We start from the raw sequence: 19864 nt of genomic DNA, 5'->3' as shown, positions 1-19864 counted from the left end.
GTTTCCCACAGCATTCTCTTGGTAAAACTGGCTGCTCGTGGCTTAGATGGGCACACGCTTTGCTGGGTAAAGAACTGGCTGGATGGCCGGGCCCAAAGATTTGTGGTGAACGGAGTTAAATCCAGTTGGCGGCCAGTCACAAGTGGTGTCCCCCAGGGCTTGGTTTTGGGGCCACTCCTGTTTAACATCTTTATTGATGATCTAGACGACGGGATCGAGTGCACCCTCAGTAAGTTTGCAGATGACACCAAGTTGGGTGGGAGTGTTGATCTGCTCGAGGGTAGGGAGGCTCTGCAGAGAGATCTGGACAGGCTGGAGTGATGGGCTAAGGCCAACTGGATGAGTTTCAATAAGGCCAAATGCTGGGTGCTGCACTTGGGCCACAACAACCCCCAGCAGCGCTACAGGCTTGGGGAGGAGTGGCTGGAGAGCTGCCAGTCAGAGAGGGACCTGGGGGTGTTGATTGACAGCCGGCTGAACATGAGCCAGCAGTGTGCCCAGGTGGCCAAGAAGGCCAATGGCACCCTGGCTTGTATCAGAAATAGTGTGGCCAGCAGGGACAGGGAAGTGATCTTACCCCTGTACTCGGCACTGGTGAGGCTGCACCTCGATTCCTGTGTTCAGTTTTGGGCCCCTCACTACAAAAAGGACATGGAATTACTCAAGTGTGTCCAGAGAAGGGCAACAAAGCTGGTGAAGGGTCTGGAGCACATGTCGTATGAGGAGTGGCTGAGGGAACTGGGGTTGTTTAGTCTGGAGAAGAGGAGGCTGAGGGGAGACCTCATCGCCCTCTACAACTACCTGAAACGAGGTTGCAGAGAGCTGGGGATGAGTCTCTTTAATCAAGTAACAAGCAATAGAACAAGAGGTAATGGCCTCAAATTGCACCAGGGAAGGTTTAGACTGGATATTAGGAAGCATTTCTTTACAGAACGGGTTGTTAGGCGTTGGAATGGGCTGCCCAGGGACGTGGTGGAGTCCCCATCCCTGGAGGTGTTTAAGAGTCGGATTGACATAGCACTTAGGGATATGGTGTAATTGAGAATGGTGTTAGGTTAATGGTTGGGCTAGATGATCTTCAAGGTCTTTTCCAACCTAGACGATTCTGTGAATTATACCTATCTAATTATCAAGTATCATCAGTCTTCCCCAGCCACACTCCAAGAAATAGCTTGTTTTCCTACTTAACTGTTAATAACAAGTTCCTCAGTATGTAGTAAAGGGGAAGTACATCAAATGTTTTAGATTACACAAAAAGCAGACGAAGATGGAGTTACAAGAAAGTGGGTGATTGAAAATGAAGGCAATTATGTTCAATTTAGAGACATTAACGGGGAAATTCTAAAGATAAAAGGTGATCAGCATAGGGAGTGAAAGTAACGACAGTGTATTTAAATGTCAGAAGAGTGTGAAATTACTTAAGGATCTCAGAACCATCACAATCCTGGGGAAATAGCTCTCTGGCTGTGTTTTATTTACTTATAAAATAAGAAGCAGCAGCTGTCTAAAGGTATTCCCTTGTGGAAATCTCAGCAATGACACAAATAAAGGTTCCACATCTTCATGTAATTAACTGTTTATTACTAACACGATAGAGTCAGTTCAGCGCTGTTCTTCAAAACTGTGCATAATTATTTGGCAATATACAATCATACAGATTTTTAAAAAGTTAGACTTCTGCCAAGACTCTTTCAGCTGTTACCTCAAACTTTAATACACTGACTGAAATAAAGATTACATGATGCTCTTACTTCTTATACCAAATTCATTCACAGTTGCACCCCTAGAAAGAACACATAATACTGACACTGTAAATTCTTGTTACCTTCAAAAACTTCAGGTGCCATCCAAGCAGCACTTCCCTTATTGTTGGTCATGTGTGTTTGAATATCACAGGCTGTACCAAAATCGCAGATTTTTAGAACTGTTCCCCCAGCTACCAAGAGCAAACTGTCAAAGAAAAAAAAAAAATTAAAATTGTATTATGAAATAGTCTGATAATAAACCACTGATTTTTTTAATCCCAACAATCATTCAAATATAGTTGAATACCTAAAGCTTTGCTTCTCAGTGCTTTAGTTTCATAATTTGAGAAGTACGGTCACTTGTGCCTAATCCGAATATTGTAATTTATTAATATTCCTACATGCTAGATTTTAAATAAGTACCTTTAGCCATAGTAAACCACTAATACAAAATTAGTCCTTCAGATGTCAGAGGTTGAAAACCAACAAGTACTGTAACAATTTTACCAGAAGAATGATCAACTCCCATTAATGTCAGTCAATTTAAACGAAAGCACTCGAAGTGTGGCTTCACATTACAGTTTCATCTGGTAATAACTGCAGGCTACCACCAAAAGGGGATGATGCTGCTGATCTCCCCCAATCTCTGTTTCCACCTAACCTGTGGAGCCAGATATGAAGCTGTAAAATGAGTCAGATAACCAAACTGACTGGGCAGAAAACTATCTATTTTTGTTTCAGTGGAAAGTGATGGGAGATTTGGCAGGGGCAGTGGAACAGGCAGGACGGGACAGAGGAGGATGGCTATGTGGGGTTAAGAGCTCTAATACATCAGATTAAACATGATGTTAAAACCAAGCAATCAAACAATCCCCTTACTTGATGTTCTCTTACTGAACACCACAACCCATTGTAAAGTTCGGGCATTTTAAATGCCTATGATTAGAATCCCTATCAAAATCCTCTTCTATGACGCAGGGCAGGAGCAGGATGTGTTTTCCAGTTTAACAGAAAGTAACCGAGTACAGTTCATTGCATATACCATGCACCATTATTCTGTAACTGAAGTTTCAGATGCACAGCTTTCCTTTACAATATAGTACATCCAATAAAGTTAGTATCAATTAAAGGTATTTCTTTCAAATGCAATGAAATTATTATAAATTATCTTAAATTCCAATTGTAAGAAAATATGGAATATGAGCCGTAAACCTACTTCGGTGGTTTCAGGTCTCTGTGAATTAGAGCCTTTGGTTTCATACTGTGGAGATATGCCACTCCTTGGGAACACTGTAAACACCAGCTCATGGCATGTGCAGCAGTATAATGAGGCAGAGGTTCAGCACCATGCAGCACTGCAAAACAAAGGCACAAACTAAAAAGAACTTTATTGCATATTACAACAGATACAATGGAGTTAACAACATAGCAGTCAGAAAGCTCTATGGAATCTAAGAAATTACTGCAGACTGTTAAAATAATGGAAATGTCAAAATCTTTTCCTTTTTTTAGTATGTTTTTCATAATTTTACATGTTAAAACTCAATATAAAAGGTGCTGCTTGTTCTCAGCTATCCCTGGTAAAGTCTATGTTAAACAAATGCTCAGTGAATTTACAAGTTAAGGAAGAATCTTTCCAGATGTTCCACTAGAAAACCTTAAATGACTTCTATAAAATATAACAAACTGATATCAAGAAACAAACCAGTAGACTGAAAAGCGGTTTTTAAAAGCACGCTCTTTTCTCCTTAAAACTATTTTTAAGAATTTCAAAGAACCACAGAATGGCTGGGGTTGGAAGGGACCTCTGGAGGTCCACCCAGCAGGATCAAGCAGGCCACCTACCACTGGTTACCCAGGACTGTGTCCAGATGGCTTCCCAGTATCTCCAAGTACGGAGGCATATGTATGAAATGACTTTATGTTTTAGATCATGTTTGCCCTAACACTAGCACTACAGCTCCAGGAAGACACTATGTTGAAATGATACTCACCATTGTATAGAGAACCTCCTTCAGCATACTCCATAACAAGACACACCTTTGGGGGGGAGGGGACAAAAAATAGGGATGTTTTAAATGTAGGGGTGGAAAACAGATTGTGTAAACTGAAAGGAAAGTTCTTTGAGAGGAACTGTAAAGCCTCCATACCTAAGCTAATGGAAAATTTATCTATGAGTCAGTTTGAATGGTACATATTTACATATAAGAAACAGAAATCAGTTTTATACATGGTTCCCACTGTAAGTTAGGGAAGAAGAGAATGACCTCCCTCCCCCCTAGTCTTGAAAAGCAAATGCTATCTTCAAACTGCAATTCATTCGCCTTTACTTTTTTTTAGTGTTTTACAAAAAATATTAAATACAATGTCAAAAGAATTCCACTAGTACTAAGAAAAAAAGGGATGCAGCATTATTTTAACCATTTAAATAGCCCATACTAGAATTAGCTAAGGATCCATCTGTCCTGTCACAGTACTTGCTTTTCTGCTTTGAGAATCTGTGGGACTGTTTGCAGCTGTGGCAAAAAGAAAGCAAATCCTGAAAATTGCATATGTGAGAATAGGAACTGATTTACAAGCTGTGAATCATGTGTCACTAAAGTATTTTCTTCTCGTATTGCTGATTTGCAATTAATAAGACTGTGAATATGAATGACGTTACGTATGTAATACACCAGATGCTATTCTGACAAACTGAAGTATAATCCGTGTTTAGAAATAGCTTTGGGTTTTTCTTGAAAGAATTTATTTCTCATAGCAGGGGAAAGAAAAAACCAAAAACCTGAAAATATCAACCAACCTATGTATCTGTATGTTTCCTTATTATGGCTAAAACATACAAACTATATATACAATACACATTTTTGTATATAAAATACACATTTTGTGCATTGATGCTTGCATATGTTAAACTAGTCGCCTTTTGTCATACTGACAAAGGTATAACTTACTGGATTTAGACAGGCTCCATATAACTTGACAATATTGGGATGGTTTACTCGGGACAGTTGTCGAAGCTGCAATACAAATCACACTTCATTTCAAACCATGGGATAAAAAGGCTACTGCTTTATATTTCACATCTATAATTCATACCACAACAGCAATTACAGTTTTATATGTCTGCATAATCCTAGATGGTGATTTTAGGAATTACAAGACTGATGTCCCTGTTTGCATTTTAATTTATGTAATTAGGTTTGTGTCTTACTGAAACTGTATTTTAAAAAGAAATTTTGAAGAAATTTAAATTTAAAAGAAAGTATTTTTTTCATGGTGTAGTAAAATCATTCAAGTCATAAGCATTGTACAGCTATGACCTCTATAGGTTTGGTGCTCTTCCTGGAACCTCCAATTTTGGAATCCTGATTGTCTGACTACATAAACAATCTGATTCATATTGGCTTTATTCACAAATAGAAGATTACTGTTCTAAAAAAAACCCCAAACCCACAACCCTATAAGCAGCCAGTTTAATATTAATGTGACATAGTTCCAAGAACCTACTACTGCCTGTACTAACTGATGATCAGACTACTTTGCACTGAATTTTTCTTTACCAGTAGGTAGAAGGGAAGGAAAAAGGAATTTTCTTCCCTTTACACAGACTTCTGAGGCATCTTACGCTGTTCATCGTCTAGAGAGCTAGTATTTTTTCTGTATGCTTCAGAAGTTCTAAAAAACCCGAATGGAGTATTACAACTGATGCTTGCACTGTGTAGGGTTTCCTGAAGGCCAGTAATTACTGAAGTATTTGTGGGATTATCTTCTCAGATCTCTTTCGACCACAAAAATGCTAAGCGACTGATCAGATCTACTCAGTATTAAATTACACTCAGATTAATAACATTAAAAACTTTCCATGGCAATGAACAACATATAAACATTTACACAGAGAAGCCTATTACAAAGATGTTTCCCTTAACCCTTCTGCTCGTTACATTTTTAGATCCAAAATTAAGATTTGTTTTTAACATATTCTGTATATCTTGATCATCCTAGATTCTTACTGATTAAATACTAAGCAGCATGTCACAATATACTTCATTTACATTACACAGCTAACTTTTGATTCTAGAAAGTGTTATGTATGTTGGAAAGTTTATCAGTATATCTGAACTACTCAAGATCTTCCTGAAGTAGACATTGAACGGAAAGAGTGATTGTCCTTAAATGGGTTACATGTATTAATAAATTTGTATGTAAGAAAAAACAACAAAATCATTAGAACTGCTGAAAGAACTAAGAAACAGTTTAAAGTATGGACCTGATTGTATGAAGAACCTACGCTGTAGCCCCTGGAAGTGTTAATCAGCTTCAAGATTTCGGCAGGTATTTCAGCTGCACCCTGACTCTACACTGGGACAGGATCTAGGAACTGGTGTGCCAACTGTGTGCCCTCCTCTCTCCCCTGCCTTGCCTTCCAGCTTTTATGGGAAGCAGACTAAAGGAGCTACAATGTGCTCTGACAGGTGTCCTGTTCTGTAGGACAAGGGGCCCAGGCCTGTACCAGGTATCATGGCTGCATTTACCTTGCAATACAGACATAGCTTCGTACACTAAATGCACCTGCGAATTTAAGAAAACAAGCTCTACCAAACCCTGTATTTTCCAGCAAACTTACTGCACCTCTACAATGAAGGCTTTTCTTTCAGATTCACTTTCTATTTGTTTGATGGCTACATCTTTAGCTCGCCATTTTGCCTTGCAGACCACACCAAAGGCTCCTCTTCCAACAACCTAGAACAAAACATGGAACACTTGAGTTAAAACGTGATTTCATTTGCTGCACAGGACTTCAAACTGAAAAAAAATTTAACTTAGAAAACTGAAGACACACAGAATTGAGTTTTGCAGCAGCAATTTAATATTATGCTGTCAAAGCATAACTGCTGCTTAGCTAAGCTTCCTCCAGAGATCATCTACAGAAGAACTGGAAACACACACACAAAACATTTTATTATTAACATGCAGTAACAGTATTTCAGAAAAATATGATCTTAATTATTTCAAACAAGATTTGCTCAGAAGAAAATTAGAGGAATGATGGCAAATTTATTTTTACAGATTTGACCAGTGAAATGATATCTATCTGCTGTTTTGTTTATTCTTGCTACTAATAGGAATTCAAACTACTGCAATTTAAATGCACATGCAAACAACTGCACAGGACTATGATGAAGTCAGGATGAGGTGTTCAATGTGCTCAAAGTTATCCTTTAATTTTCTCACAGATGCCTCAATAATGAGAGCAGTAAATTCTCCTAAGAGTCCTTCAAATAAGCAGTGTCTGCATAAACAATGCTTTCTCTATTTTTATTTAGGTCTGATTTCTAGTTTATTTGGAATTAACACTGCCTAAAAATAAATAAAAAAAGACAAGTCAACTCATCAGTGTAACTCCACAGAAGCAGTAGTAGCAGCTTCTGCATACTGTATTATTCAAGAACCCTTGAATGTGAAGAAGCTCTAACACTACCATTATATGAAGTAGCTCCTTAAAACCAAGCACAAAAACAAAAGCAGGATAGAGAGAAGTGTCCTTTTTCTACGAGGTCACTTCCAGTTACTGGTGAGTTATAACCTACAGTTAATCGAAATTTCACTTCTTTTAATTGAGTTCTTAAGGAGGAAAATGGCAATGTACAGAAATAACAACAAAACATGCACATGCAATGTAAAGTTGGAACTAGAGTGTCACCAACACAGTGACTGTAACCACTCCAGGAAAGCACAGACAAGCAAGTTGTTACACATATGCCAAGAGAAAGGTGGAGAGAAGAGGAAGAAATGGAAGGCACACAAAAGATAGGACCTCCCCCAACTCCAAAAAATGCAAAGCAGGGCAGATGAGAAGGATGGGGGCGGGGGAGAAACAAGAGGCTAGGCGTGCCAGTCTTGGATTTTGTATTTGGCCCTAGCAGCCTTTTACCTACGCTGGTTTTAAAAGCATTCTGTGCTTGTGTTCCTAGTCCTTGATTTCAAGTAATATCATATGTATTCCGAGGAACAAAGCAGACACTTCTAATGAAATAAAACACTTTTCTGGGAGATGAACAAGAAGAGAAGGGAAAGGAAGGGGAGTGAGGAGAAGGTGGAGTGGAAGCATTTACAAATGTGATTATCATAGCAGTTTATTAGGGCAGAATTTGATTTTATTGTCTTCCTTAAACAGGTAATGCACAAACAAGAATATTATTTTGGATAGAAAAACACACTTCCCAAAATTAGAAAGCTCTTCACTAGAAAGTCATAGTTACTTATGAGTTTATCCAATAAAAATTGGAAAAGATTCTTGGGGGTGGAGGCGTGGGAAGAAATAGTCAAAGTTAAAATTTAGAGATGCAACATAACTAAAAGACCCACAAAATGTTCAAGCATATTACATCCACATTATAAATGGCAAACTGATTTTTATAGGTTCACTAGTGAATTTACTCCTTAACAGAATGGTTTCTTAAAAGAAAAGTGTCATGTTAAAAGACTTGTAGGAGATCAGTGAATAACCACACATTCACGATGCTGAAAGAAAGCAAACTGCCTGCTGCCTGAATGCTCACCCTTTGAGGAAATAACATTTAATAATTTAACTTTTTTTTTTTTTGAGATGCCCCCCAATACAGCAATAATCCAGAATATAAATTAAGAGTGCTGATCCAGAGACGGCAACTTGGTAGCCAGGAATGTACAAGCACCAGACTGTACTTGTCAAGGCTCCACGTCAAAGCAAACTGACTATCATTTATGTAAACCATGCTTGGGTTAGGTTCTCACTACATGCTTTCCTAATAAATAAATAAATAGTGAAGCTGATTTCCCCAGAGAATGGGGTGGAAAAGGCTGCAGGTACATAGCTCAAGACCTGCTAAACTTTCATGATGAATATGAGAAAGTCTGCAATCAAGAACCCAGTTTGAAAAGGGGAAAAATATAAAATTAAAAAAATAATCAAGATTTTGCATTAAGAAAGATGATAAAACAGAAAGCACACCCAATATTTTTGAAAGGTTACATAGGATATGAGAGACGGCTGCCCAGCCATGGTGATCAATGGCATTTTCCTCTTTTGGTTTCCTTAATACACACAAAGAAGTATTTTTCTCTTTTGCATTATAGCATGCATGTAGCCTTCCAGGAACTCCTGGCTTCTCACCTTTACTCTCCACAACAGTGGTTCATAGACTGAGTCTACCACAAGATATCCACAGCAGACCCACAGAACGTGCCCCATTCTGCCCCGTGTAAAAAGGAACCTGTTGATTGTAACCTCCTCCTCCAAGTACAGTATAGGGCCTTGACTCTTCTCTTGATATAATACACACCAACTATTTTCTTGCAGTCCATAACTGAGATTGGAAACACCAACCCATAGGAATGATAGTCAAGCAGCCCATGAAAATAGTGCATATAAACAAACTGGAAACAGTGAGTCACCTGAAGACCTAAAAGTCCCAAAATAGTCTCCCTTGGTATTTCCTCTTCTCTCTCAGACCATGTTTTGAATAAGATTACCCAATTCACTGGGGCTGGCAGGCCTCCCACCTTCTTCTACGGGCACAAGAGAGTTGTGCATTACAACCCCTCTACCCACCTTGCACAGCTCATGACCAGACCTACAGTTTCCGAAAAATCTCATTGGTCTGTGTGTGTGCGCCATTAAGTCTGCATTTCACAGAAGTGTCGATTTACTGAGCACATGGAAACCATCCATGGTGGAAGCACATGTAACTCAGAGAGCATCCTGCTCTCACCTGAGAAGTACTAAGGGCAGTCAGTTAAGGAGAGAAGGATGCCACAGAGCAACTCGGGCAGGATGAAGCACACTGGCAGCAGCAATTCAGTTCCAGGTCTGCTGCTCCCCTACAATATTAAAGAACCCAAACTGATCAAGTAACTGGGAAGAACTGTCCCCTCCACTTCAGGAAGAGGAGGTGTGCATATAATTTCTCCTAGCTGGATACAACTGGCCTTACAGTTCAAGGCTGAGCAAAGCTCCTTTTAGAAGGCTCCTCTTCTTAATGCACCTTTTCTCATACTCCTTCATGGTGTTTGACTACAGCTCTGTTACATTTAATCCAGTGATGAAGAAAAAAAATTGCTACTTGAAAACAGTGCATATTTGTCAGTTAAAAGATTGGTCTCAGATACATCTGACAAAATTGAATGAATCAATTTGACTTTTTTTTTTTTTTTTTTTTACTTAGCCTGAATCATTTACAACAGTTTGTGATGGATCAGGCTTACTTTCTTTGGCTAGTCGTATCTTTCCTTGCTGAAAAGACTCATATATGTCCATATGTACAAATGTATTCTATGTATTACGGATATAATTTTAATATTATGACTATGTAATATGTACTACATATATTTTGATATATTAAATATTTTTCATGTATATATAAAAATAAAATCACATGTATAACAAAAAAAAAAAAAAGCCCAAGCATCTCTTGCATTTAATTCTACATGGTCAAATTCAGCCCATAAGCCAATACAATTGCATACTGTTCCCCTGAAGAGAAATCCATGGCTATTTGCAAGTTTAATACCAAGAATTGGTACATGTATTTCTAGTTCATATACTAGAGAAACCATTGTTTTTCAATTTTGACATATTTTTAAATAACAGTTCTGTTCAATGAAGAAACTAAGATTAAGATGTATACTGCCTAACGTGATGTGTTACATTATGCCATGAATGTCACAAAACTTGGGCTCTAGTTGAAAAGTGGAATAAATTCCAAGAATCAGAGGTACTTTATGAAGTCCTGCTGATGACTGGGTAAAAAAAACCTCCCCCCCCAATCAAATATCAGATACCAAGAGGAACAGTTTACCAGGCAATCTAAATCTTAATTACGTAGTAGAAAGCTGTGAGAGACCATCAGATACATAAATTTTACAGTTGGTGAAAAGTTTGAGAAATGACTATGCAGTCAAGGTTTCATAACAATTTATCAGTGACTTGGTGCCTGCTTAGGCAGAGGGTTGAACTTGAGAAGAGGACACGAATGCACTGAATATTTACCTAGGATACAGGGAAAACAGAGGAGAGCCAATCCTCCATTAAAGCAGTTCAGACTCTTGGACAGCATATGAAAGGAGCAACCGTCAGAAGCAATGATGGATCTGATACAAACTTGAAGTTTATCATATGTGAAAGCCCAGTACGTCTTTCTTACTTAATCTGGAGAAAGTATCTTATTCATCGTAAAAACATCCCTTATAATCGACAGAATGCAGCTTGTGGTGGATTCCACTCACATTTCATTTTCTTCCTTTAAGTTTTCACTGAGCTTATTCTTTAAAGGAGTAAGTCTTAGAATTTGTCGGAACAGTTTAAACACTACGTTGTTTCCTTCAACACCGTGTGCTGGAACTAAGTAACTTAATAGCACAGGAGGGAGGTGCTGCCTGAACTTTAGTTTCTTCACGCTCATTCCTTCTTGTCCCCTGCTGTTGGTGCCACACCATATGTTTGGGCAGTAGTGCATATTCTGAATTATATGGAGCACAGTTAATGGAATTATTGACACAACAAATCAATAAACAGCAGTTGATCTGTAGCCCTGCGTACGGTTGGAAAATGATCTAAAAATAAACACATTCTTTTGGTAAAAGATTTTGGCCCCCTAAATATCTTCTAGGAGAAAAAAGGAAAATATAGGGCAGATGACATGTTTAGAAATAGAATACCAGTGCTTTTACTTCTACTTTTCCACAAAATAGAATGAAGTTTGTCAAGAACCACTTGGTTAGTAGAGGAGACAGACACATTTTAAACTGGCACCAATGCTTAAAGAGCTTTAAAGATTGAAAAGTATATACAACTTTATTCTTCTCCCCATAAAACTCATACCAGTAAAAAGTTACGTTTTACTGCGTGACATGGTGAAAGAGAGTGTTGTTTGCATGTTTTCCAGATAATGTATTTAGAGTATTATTTAAAGAATATGAACCATACAAGAACCCTGGAACAAACATTACCTCTGCCTCTGTGTACAAATAGTATCAAATGCTGTACATAAACAAAGATACATGATACTGACTTGTAAGTATGTAGACTATACTGACTGGTAAGTATGTAGACTAGAAATCATGCAGGAAATAGAGACTGCAGATATGTTAAGGATGTATCTTGTCCTAAGGATGGGACCACTAATTCCCCACCCCCTCCAGTAAAACAAGAAAAATGCATCTCTGTTTATTCACGGCACCCTATTACCCTATCAGATGTCAAAACTTTGGAAGAATTAATTTCAACTTTGCATTAACTGCACAGGTTTTCTATTCACTCAAAAGTATAAAGATGCAAAGTTTTCTTCCCTATCCATGAGGTTTCCATGTTAAGTTAGCTCTGCATGCTGCATACCTAGTGCTTTTCCTTCTAAAAAAACCTTGCTGGATATATAAGACAGCAATAAAATAGAATAACTCCCTGGTTAGCAGATACAGTATTCTTTGGAGAATTGTATTCATAATTTGCAGTATCTACATGACAAATTTGGTTACGATTTTGGGAAGCAAGACCAGCAGTCAAAAAGAAAAAACCAGCACAAACCCAACAAAACCCATGCTTCCAAACAGACAGCAGTCTCTGAATTATCTTTAATATCTATGTCCCTTTGGTTACTGGTATATTTGTAAATGAAAGGTTTATGCATACTGACTTTTAGATCTCTCAAGCTTCAGACACAATGCAAGGGCAGGGGTGGGGGATGGCAGGGTGGGGAGGTCATGAAGAACAGTTTACAGTCCCTAAAAATAATATGCCTACATTTTCTATCATTCATTCAACCAGCCTCAAATTCCAACTTTGTTTCCTCTGTGTGTGCTATGCTTTATTAAGCAGGTTGAAGCAAATCGGCCCCGTGCCACAGATAACTGTGGCCAATACCCTGGCAGCACTTTTAGGAAGGAGTTTAGATCTGCCAATTCTTACAGCTACATTCTTTTACTGGTTAAGCTTATTTGTGCTAGTGCTCAACTCATTTGTAAGTGTTGCTTTCCCTTTCTGGGATTCATACAGCAATGAAAAAAACCCAAACACCAAAACCGCTCCCCCCCCCCCCCCCCCGCAATCCCACTAATTTTTAGTAAACTAAGTCATTCAGTTTAGATTTAGTTTCCAAGTTTCAATTCTAAAGTTATGCAAAACACTGTAAGAGAAAAAGATTTCTTAATGGAAAAAATTTGTTATTAAAAATCAACTTACATTCTTAACAAATATACATAACTTCTTGCCACAAACTAATACAGTTGGTCCGTATCTAGGGCATCATCTGTTAGAGCTGCACAACCCTGTACAGCTATTATTCAGTGACTTGGCTATGTGAATTTAGTTGTTTTAAGAAATCATTCTCTTTTCAACTTCTTCAGAGTATGTTTATGGACAATCAAAGTACCATCATCTATCTTCCTAAAATTATTGGTGTTTCCAGAAAGTCTTCCTTTGCTCTAAACACAAAACCAACCCCTTTCAATAGCTCAGTCATTCTAAGAAATGTGTCCATCTCAAGCAAAGATAACTGTTTATCAGGTTGTACTTTCATTCCAGCTTTTTACATACTGATAGCCTTTTATACATCTGTCTCAAGAACTGAACTCATTTTAATTACCAGTAATTTAAAAACCTTAACAAAACACTTGTCTGACGCTCTAGTATGAATCAATTTGTTCTGTTCCAGCAGCCCAGACAGGAGATTCTAGTTTTAGACACAAAATGCTGGGTAATGAGGCACTCAGAGTAAAGGACTCCAACATGAGTTGGGCTTGCTGGGCTGGCACAGCCTAAAATTACTGGTCTTTGAAAAACAAATAATCATTCTGCAGTCAGTAAAATATTGCTAGAATCCACTGGGTGGGATAAATAAGGGACATGCGAAGCTTGTTCCGTTGTTTTAGGTTTTGGTTTTTTTTTTTTTTTTTCCTTAGGGAGAGGCCTTCCCACCACCCCCCAGTTTCTGATAGCAATTACACTGTCACTCAGTTGTGACCTTAGCTGCTGCATTAGACCTGGAACTTTATTATTTCCTCATAAATACACATCTTGCTTTCATCACTGGAATAGAAAAGCCCGTGAGGTTTCTTTCCCATGCATTCTTTATGAGAGTAAAAGATAAATTTATTTTACAGGATGCAAATTGATTCATTGAATAAATCTATATGTCTAGAAATAAGTGTAAAGTCTTACATTACATTAACAGTTTAACTAGCTTATTAGCCATCTTCTAACACTTACTGCACACTAAATTTCATCCCCATGAAATTGGTGTTGTGTAACTTCCACTATAAATTCACACTCCAGCTGACACTTCAGCTATTTTCTTATGTAGATGAATGAAGAGAATCTTACATTGATAGTAACTAAACAAAATTTAAATAGTGATTTGAATTAAATCAGAAATGTATTTAGAGTAAAACCACAGAAAATTCTGATATAAGTTTTCACCACATCTTTTGCCTTTGCTTCTGGATGCACAACTCTGCACCTTGAAGGCTTACTTTCCAGAAAAGGCTGAGAAGTTGTAGATGTGACTGACTTCAGATGGATTCCTAACTACCACCCTTGGCTCATGAGCCTTTTGTACTCATGTCAGATAGCCAAGAATATTGTCCAGATCTCAGATCACACCTGCAGTTCTCATCCGAACTTATCCCAATTTTGCAGATTGGTATTCTACAACTGGACACAATCTCCTCGGACATAAAAACAATAGAAGGAGTAACAACTCCATGTTCAGCAGCAGCTTATGCAAATCCGCTTTACCTTGTAGTGTAATGGACATAACCGGTCACTGCATCTCATTAACTTTTAAAAAGTTAACTAATAGAAAGGGGAGCAAAAACCAGTTGTCTCACTGTATTCCTCATTCTCTTGTCTCTGAACTGCTCTGCTCCATACCTGCAAGGAACACATGCAGTTCTCAGCACAGAGGGTTAATGAAATTATTCAACCATTTCAAAAATGTAGGTGAACATGCCATAAATTGCATCTCCTTGGTCGCTGGCACCTTAACTAGGTTTTCCAAATTAAATATTTAGAAATCTTACTGTTCATCTTAAAAAAAATGTTACCCTAAACCCCTTAGAATTAACTACTATTGCCCGAATAGATTGTTGAAAATAAACTTCAGTGTATACTATGGTATACCAGCAGAGCATTAAACAACAGTTTTCAAATAATTTACACTTTCAGACTGTTCAGAAGTAACTTGCAACTATGCAAATATGGCAATGGTTTTCAACCTGGCCACATCAAACAGTGACTGGGCAGGGCCACAGCATGCATGACCAGACATGCATCTTTTGGCCATGCAATCCAAGGCACACACACATCATGTGATGAAGAGGTCTGCGTTTTGGTCATGTATGGGACTGTTATCGAGTTACACGAAGGAGGAAGGGCTGTGGGATTTTCAGGAAAGAGTGGCAGGGAGCAGGTTGTCAGACCAATTCAAAACCAAAGTCTGTTCATTGCTTAGATGTGAAAGCTCCTCTGGGAGGAAGAGTATTTAAGTTAGATTTTAAACTAGGGCTATTAGGCTTTTTATTGTTAACTTGATTTCAGTTACATTAACTTTTCAGATAAATTCTGTAGTTTTATTTATTCAGTTTCTAATGATTTGTCTATCTAATACCTGAAAACTTAAGAGAGGACATTCTCACAGTCAAAAATTTACATGGTAAAGTAGGGAACATTTCTGTTGAACCCAAGCTTTACGTTGTTTTTCCCCTTCTAGTTTTGAAGATGGTCCCACTGTGTCACATCAATTTTGATTTGACTCCAACTCATTCATAATTATTATCTCCATATTTTACTTCAACCTAAGCACTTTAAATAGTGAAAGGCAGCTTGGCGTTGGAGACGTGTTTGACTGGTGGGAAGTAACACTACGGTACAGTTAGTCCTGTGCATGGTAGCTAAAACACAATATGGTATATTCTTGATATTATTCAGTAGTTTAACCAAATCTAAATGAAAGCATGCTTTATAGATCTCACATTTATTAGCAAGGACTCAGGGCCTACAAGTATTCCAGAACTTCAATATCTATTAATAAACCAGTGGCAGAGTGGGACTGCTATCTGCTGACAAGACAGCCTTGATAATACAACAGCAAAGCTATGATTATACAAGCATTCATTTGAGTTCCCAGTGTAGATCTGTTGACACTCCATTTTGAAACATCTTAAGTTTGCCAAGCATATTAACATCTGACCATTTTGAATCCTTACAGTCATTTAAAAATCCTTGAAAACTTCCAATCCTGAAGTGAGAGCACAGAAAATCCTCAATAGCAATGTATATTTTGTTATGACTGCAAAGTTGACTATTTACGCTGAAACTGCATCGTAAGTAAGAGGTCAACACCCACAGTTGAGAAAAGCAAGGTCTAGGTATGGTCTCTAATTCACCTGTTTTACTGTAGAGTAGATCTTATTTCTTCCTCTGTGCAATGATGTTTAGACTGCGTTCAGCACTATGGTATCCCCATTGCATATAAGAATTTCTGGTAGGACAGGTACACTGAGTGCAACTCAAAATGCTACACCAGCCGTCATCAGATCTTCTCATGGAGAAGACACTTTATCAGAGCTCCCCTGCTTATATCTCCAACAGAGATACTACTCTGAGGATAATGCAACAATCACATTAACTAAGCACAAATTACTGCTTAGGCATCTTCTCTACATATATTTTCAAGCATATAGTCCTGTCTCAGCAGGTGCTATATGGGTATGTAGAACACAGTCAAGCTCTGAACACTAAACCTTAGAATGATAAATTCTAGTTATACCAAATACACACCATGCAGCTCCACATTTCCTACATAAAAAATAGCAATATAATCCTTGCTAACAGCCTTCCCAAGGGTATCATGAGGATTAAAGATCTGTATAGTATTTTATTAATTCAAAGTGCTATGTCTAACATATTAGATGTGCTACTCACTTCTATGAGCCATCACAGGACACATTTTTCTGATGGATAAATTCCTATTAACTTTATTTTCTTCTTTGGGTGAGAAAATCCATTTCTCCCAAAGCATGTGATTCGACCCCTGTCCATTAGTAAGTGTTGCAAAAACGTCAGCATATTATCAAATGAAAAAATACTTTCAGTTCCCAAACACCATAAAATTTTCTCACTTCAGAACAGTTAAATGAATAAAGGGAAGAGGAACGATTAGACTTACAGCCAAAAATCTTCATGACTGCCCACAGAAAGGGGAAAGGCCATCTTTTGGAAAAATATTACTTTCTGAGAATTTCCAGTGTCTTCTATGGTGAAAGCCAAAGTTACCACAATACTACCTGAATACAGCAGAAAGTGCCCTGGTGTTCTATGAAAATATTACAGATTTTATGTTCTGTGAACTCTCCCAGGCCACAAGAGCCCACCGTAATAATTACGAACAAACCAGTATCTAGCAAACCACTTTGAAAATGTGAGATGCTGGTTGCCATATCTATAAAAGCTACTACACAAAACTAAACTCACTTCCACATGAACTTTTTAAGAAAAAGAGGGCAATTATTACTGAAAGAGAAAGATATTAATCTAGGAATAAAAGACAAAGACTGTTTAAGCAGTCTTGGGTGTCTGTTAGGTCCAAGTTGGACTCATCAAATTAATTATGGATCTGTATGAAGCAATTTCAGTCTTGTAGAGATGTTAGCAGGGGAGGAAGCAAAAAAAAAAAAAATCAACAGCAGCAATATTTTTGTGTGATTCTGAGAGTTAAACAACGTTGTGGTATATACATACTACTGAGCCTTTTAGTAAAGCATATAAGCTATCCTAGATCACACCCATCTTACTTTCACAGGAAATCCAGACAGACGACAGGTACCTACGAAATTCTGTACTTTATCCATTTCATTTCAGCCTCAAAGAATTTAAGGCAACAATTTTAACATGAAAGTAAGAACTACAGAAGAAGAAATACTTGCTTCTAACTATGTTATACGACAACTGACTGTCACTTCCTGGGTAACATGCACAAGTCACAAACGAAACGTTACAGATCCACGAGTGCTACATCACTAGCCTATGTTAAGAAAAAAAAATAATACAAAAAATCTGTACGTCCTTACAGCTAGCAGAGCGGTAAATTTAGCAAATAATTTACACTGGTATGATAATTACACATAGAGTGGTTCAGTTCAGTGGCAGAAGGAGAAAGCTGGGGCACACAGAGACCCCAAAGACACAGCAGAATTAACAGGTCCCTCTTGTGACAGCGTTTGACACCCATACTGAAGGGGGTGGCAAAATGGGCGGCGAAACTTTAAAATGAAAGTCCCGAATAAAGCTATCCCGCTTAAAGAAGACCCCACGACGCGGCGCCCGGCACAGGGCTGGCAGAAGTCAGCTGGCAGCTCGCCCCCAGCCACACCGCCTTTGTTCTCCGGTGCCAACCGCTGCAGCATCCCGCGGGGAAGGGCACCCCGGGCAGGTACACTGCGGCGGCCCGGCGGCCCCGCGCACCCTGGGAACCCCCGCGGCCCCTGCCGCCGCCCGGGAGGGCAACCCCGGGGGCTGCGCGGGAGGGCCGGCGCCGCAGCGGGGGCCCGGCTGGCCCCTCCGGCTCGCCCGCAGGCCGCGCCCGGGGAAGCGGGGGGCGTGCGCGGAGAGGCCGCCCGGCGGCGGGGCCCTCACTCACCTCTTCCACCTCGATCTCTTTGTAGTCGATTTCTTCGAAGTTGAGGACCGGGGGGGTTTCAATCATTTCAGCGGAGGCGGCAGCGGACATCCCTCCTCTTTCACCTGGGGGAGGAGAGGCCAGGGCAGGCCGGGGGCGGAGGGCTGGGCGCCGGGCGGCCGCGGGCCTGGACCGGGGCTACGCGGGGCGCGGCGGCGACTCCTGCCCTCCGCGCGGGCGCAGGTCGGGGCAGGCCGGGCCGAGGCGCCGCCTGGGCCGCCGCGCGGGGCGAGGCCGCATCCGCGGCGGCCGCGGGCCTCAGTGGCGGCGGGCGGGGGCCCCGCCGGCGGCGGCGCCGCCGCTCCGCATCCCGCGCCCTCCCGCGGCGGCTGCCCTAGGCCGCGGCCTCTGCGGAGCCCAGGAGCCGCCTCGGCCGCACGTCCCCGGCGGAGAGAAGGGGTCGCCCCCTGGGGCCGAAGCCGGCCGCCTCCGCCAGCCCCGGCGGCAGCGGCGGGCGAGGGGGCCGCCGCGGGGGTGGGGGAGCCGCTTAGAGCCGCGCCGCGGCCGCCGCCGCTGACATCAGAGCCGCTTCCTGCTGCCCTGGCGGGGGAGGGGGCGGGAAGGGGAAACGCGCCGGCAGCGGCTGCTACTCAGGCGGCCGCAGCGGGGCCACGGCCTGGCGGCGGCACCGCCCCGCCCCGTCGCCCGCCTCCGCCAGGGGGAGCCGCCGCGGCCCCGGCCCCGCTTCCTCTTCCTGCCGCCTCAGCCGGCAGGGGCGGGCCGGGGTCCGGCACCGCTGCAGGAGCGCGGCCGCGGCGCACGGCGCTCGCTGTCCACCCCCGGGGCAGGAGGGACGTCGCCGTCTCGGCCGGGCGGGAGGGGCAGAGGCTAGGCGGCGCCCCCTCGAGCCGCTGCCGGGCGCGGCGCCCCCCGGGGGTCCCGCCCGCTGCCCGCGGCCGCACGGTGCCTCTGCTCGGCAGCAGGAGGCGGAGGGCCGAGTGCGGGGCAGCGCCCCTCCGGCGCCGCACTGCATCACCTTCCCTAATACATCTCTTTTTCCCCCGGGGGAGGAGGCGCACGTCTGGGGGACATGCGTCTGGGGACGGGTTTTCTCTGAAGGCAGGAGCGCGGCCTTGGGTGGCCTGTGCTGCTGAGCCCCCCTTTCTCAGGGGGAAGCACGTGTGAGGGAGGGTAGCTGGGGAGCAGAGAGTAATTAAGCCAATGATGTAAACACATAGCAATAAGGGGATAGGGCTCGGGAATGAGTGTGTACCTTAACGGCTCGTTCTCCAGGCCCCAGCTGATGGGGATCTCAGCCCGCTCTTGCAACAGTTAGCACTTGCTTCCACTTTTGGCTGGAGCAACGCATCACCGTTTTGGTGGTAAATCTCCCAGGCTGAGGCTTCAGGGCAACTCACGGTGTGAAATCAATGCTGGGATGAGTGGATGTAGCTGCTGTGTTTCACTAAA

At 41.3% G+C, this 19864-nt stretch overlaps 1 protein-coding gene across 11 annotated transcripts in view; it reads right to left on the bottom strand.

Annotated features, from left to right (window-relative positions):
* Window positions 1-18649, bottom strand: part of MAP3K7 (mitogen-activated protein kinase kinase kinase 7) — a 48581-nt gene extending 29932 nt beyond the window's left edge. For 7 of the 11 annotated variants that reach the window (XM_074819527.1, XM_074819533.1, XM_074819528.1 and 4 more), the window contains exons 1-6: window positions 18416-18649; window positions 6375-6485; window positions 4697-4762; window positions 3740-3785; window positions 2962-3100; window positions 1826-1950 (exon numbers count right to left, since the gene is read on the bottom strand). In XM_074819527.1, coding sequence (XP_074675628.1) covers window positions 1826-1950; window positions 2962-3100; window positions 3740-3785; window positions 4697-4762; window positions 6375-6485; window positions 18416-18505 — 577 coding nt within the window. In that variant the 5' untranslated portion in view covers window positions 18506-18649. Of the gene's footprint in view, window positions 1-1825; window positions 1951-2961; window positions 3121-3739; window positions 3786-4696; window positions 4763-6369; window positions 6486-18415 lie in introns of those variants that run through there. The other 4 variants (XM_074819535.1, XM_074819538.1, XM_074819536.1 and 1 more) reach the window with 4 other exon arrangements.
* Window positions 18650-19864: the final 1215 nt, after the last annotated feature.

Source organism: Strix aluco, chromosome 3 (genome assembly GCF_031877795.1).
Source record: "Strix aluco isolate bStrAlu1 chromosome 3, bStrAlu1.hap1, whole genome shotgun sequence".
In the NCBI taxonomy this organism is placed as follows: domain Eukaryota; kingdom Metazoa; phylum Chordata; class Aves; order Strigiformes; family Strigidae; genus Strix; species Strix aluco.
Note: the sequence above shows the minus strand (reverse complement) of the source record. Positions and strands in the feature narration are given on the sequence as shown.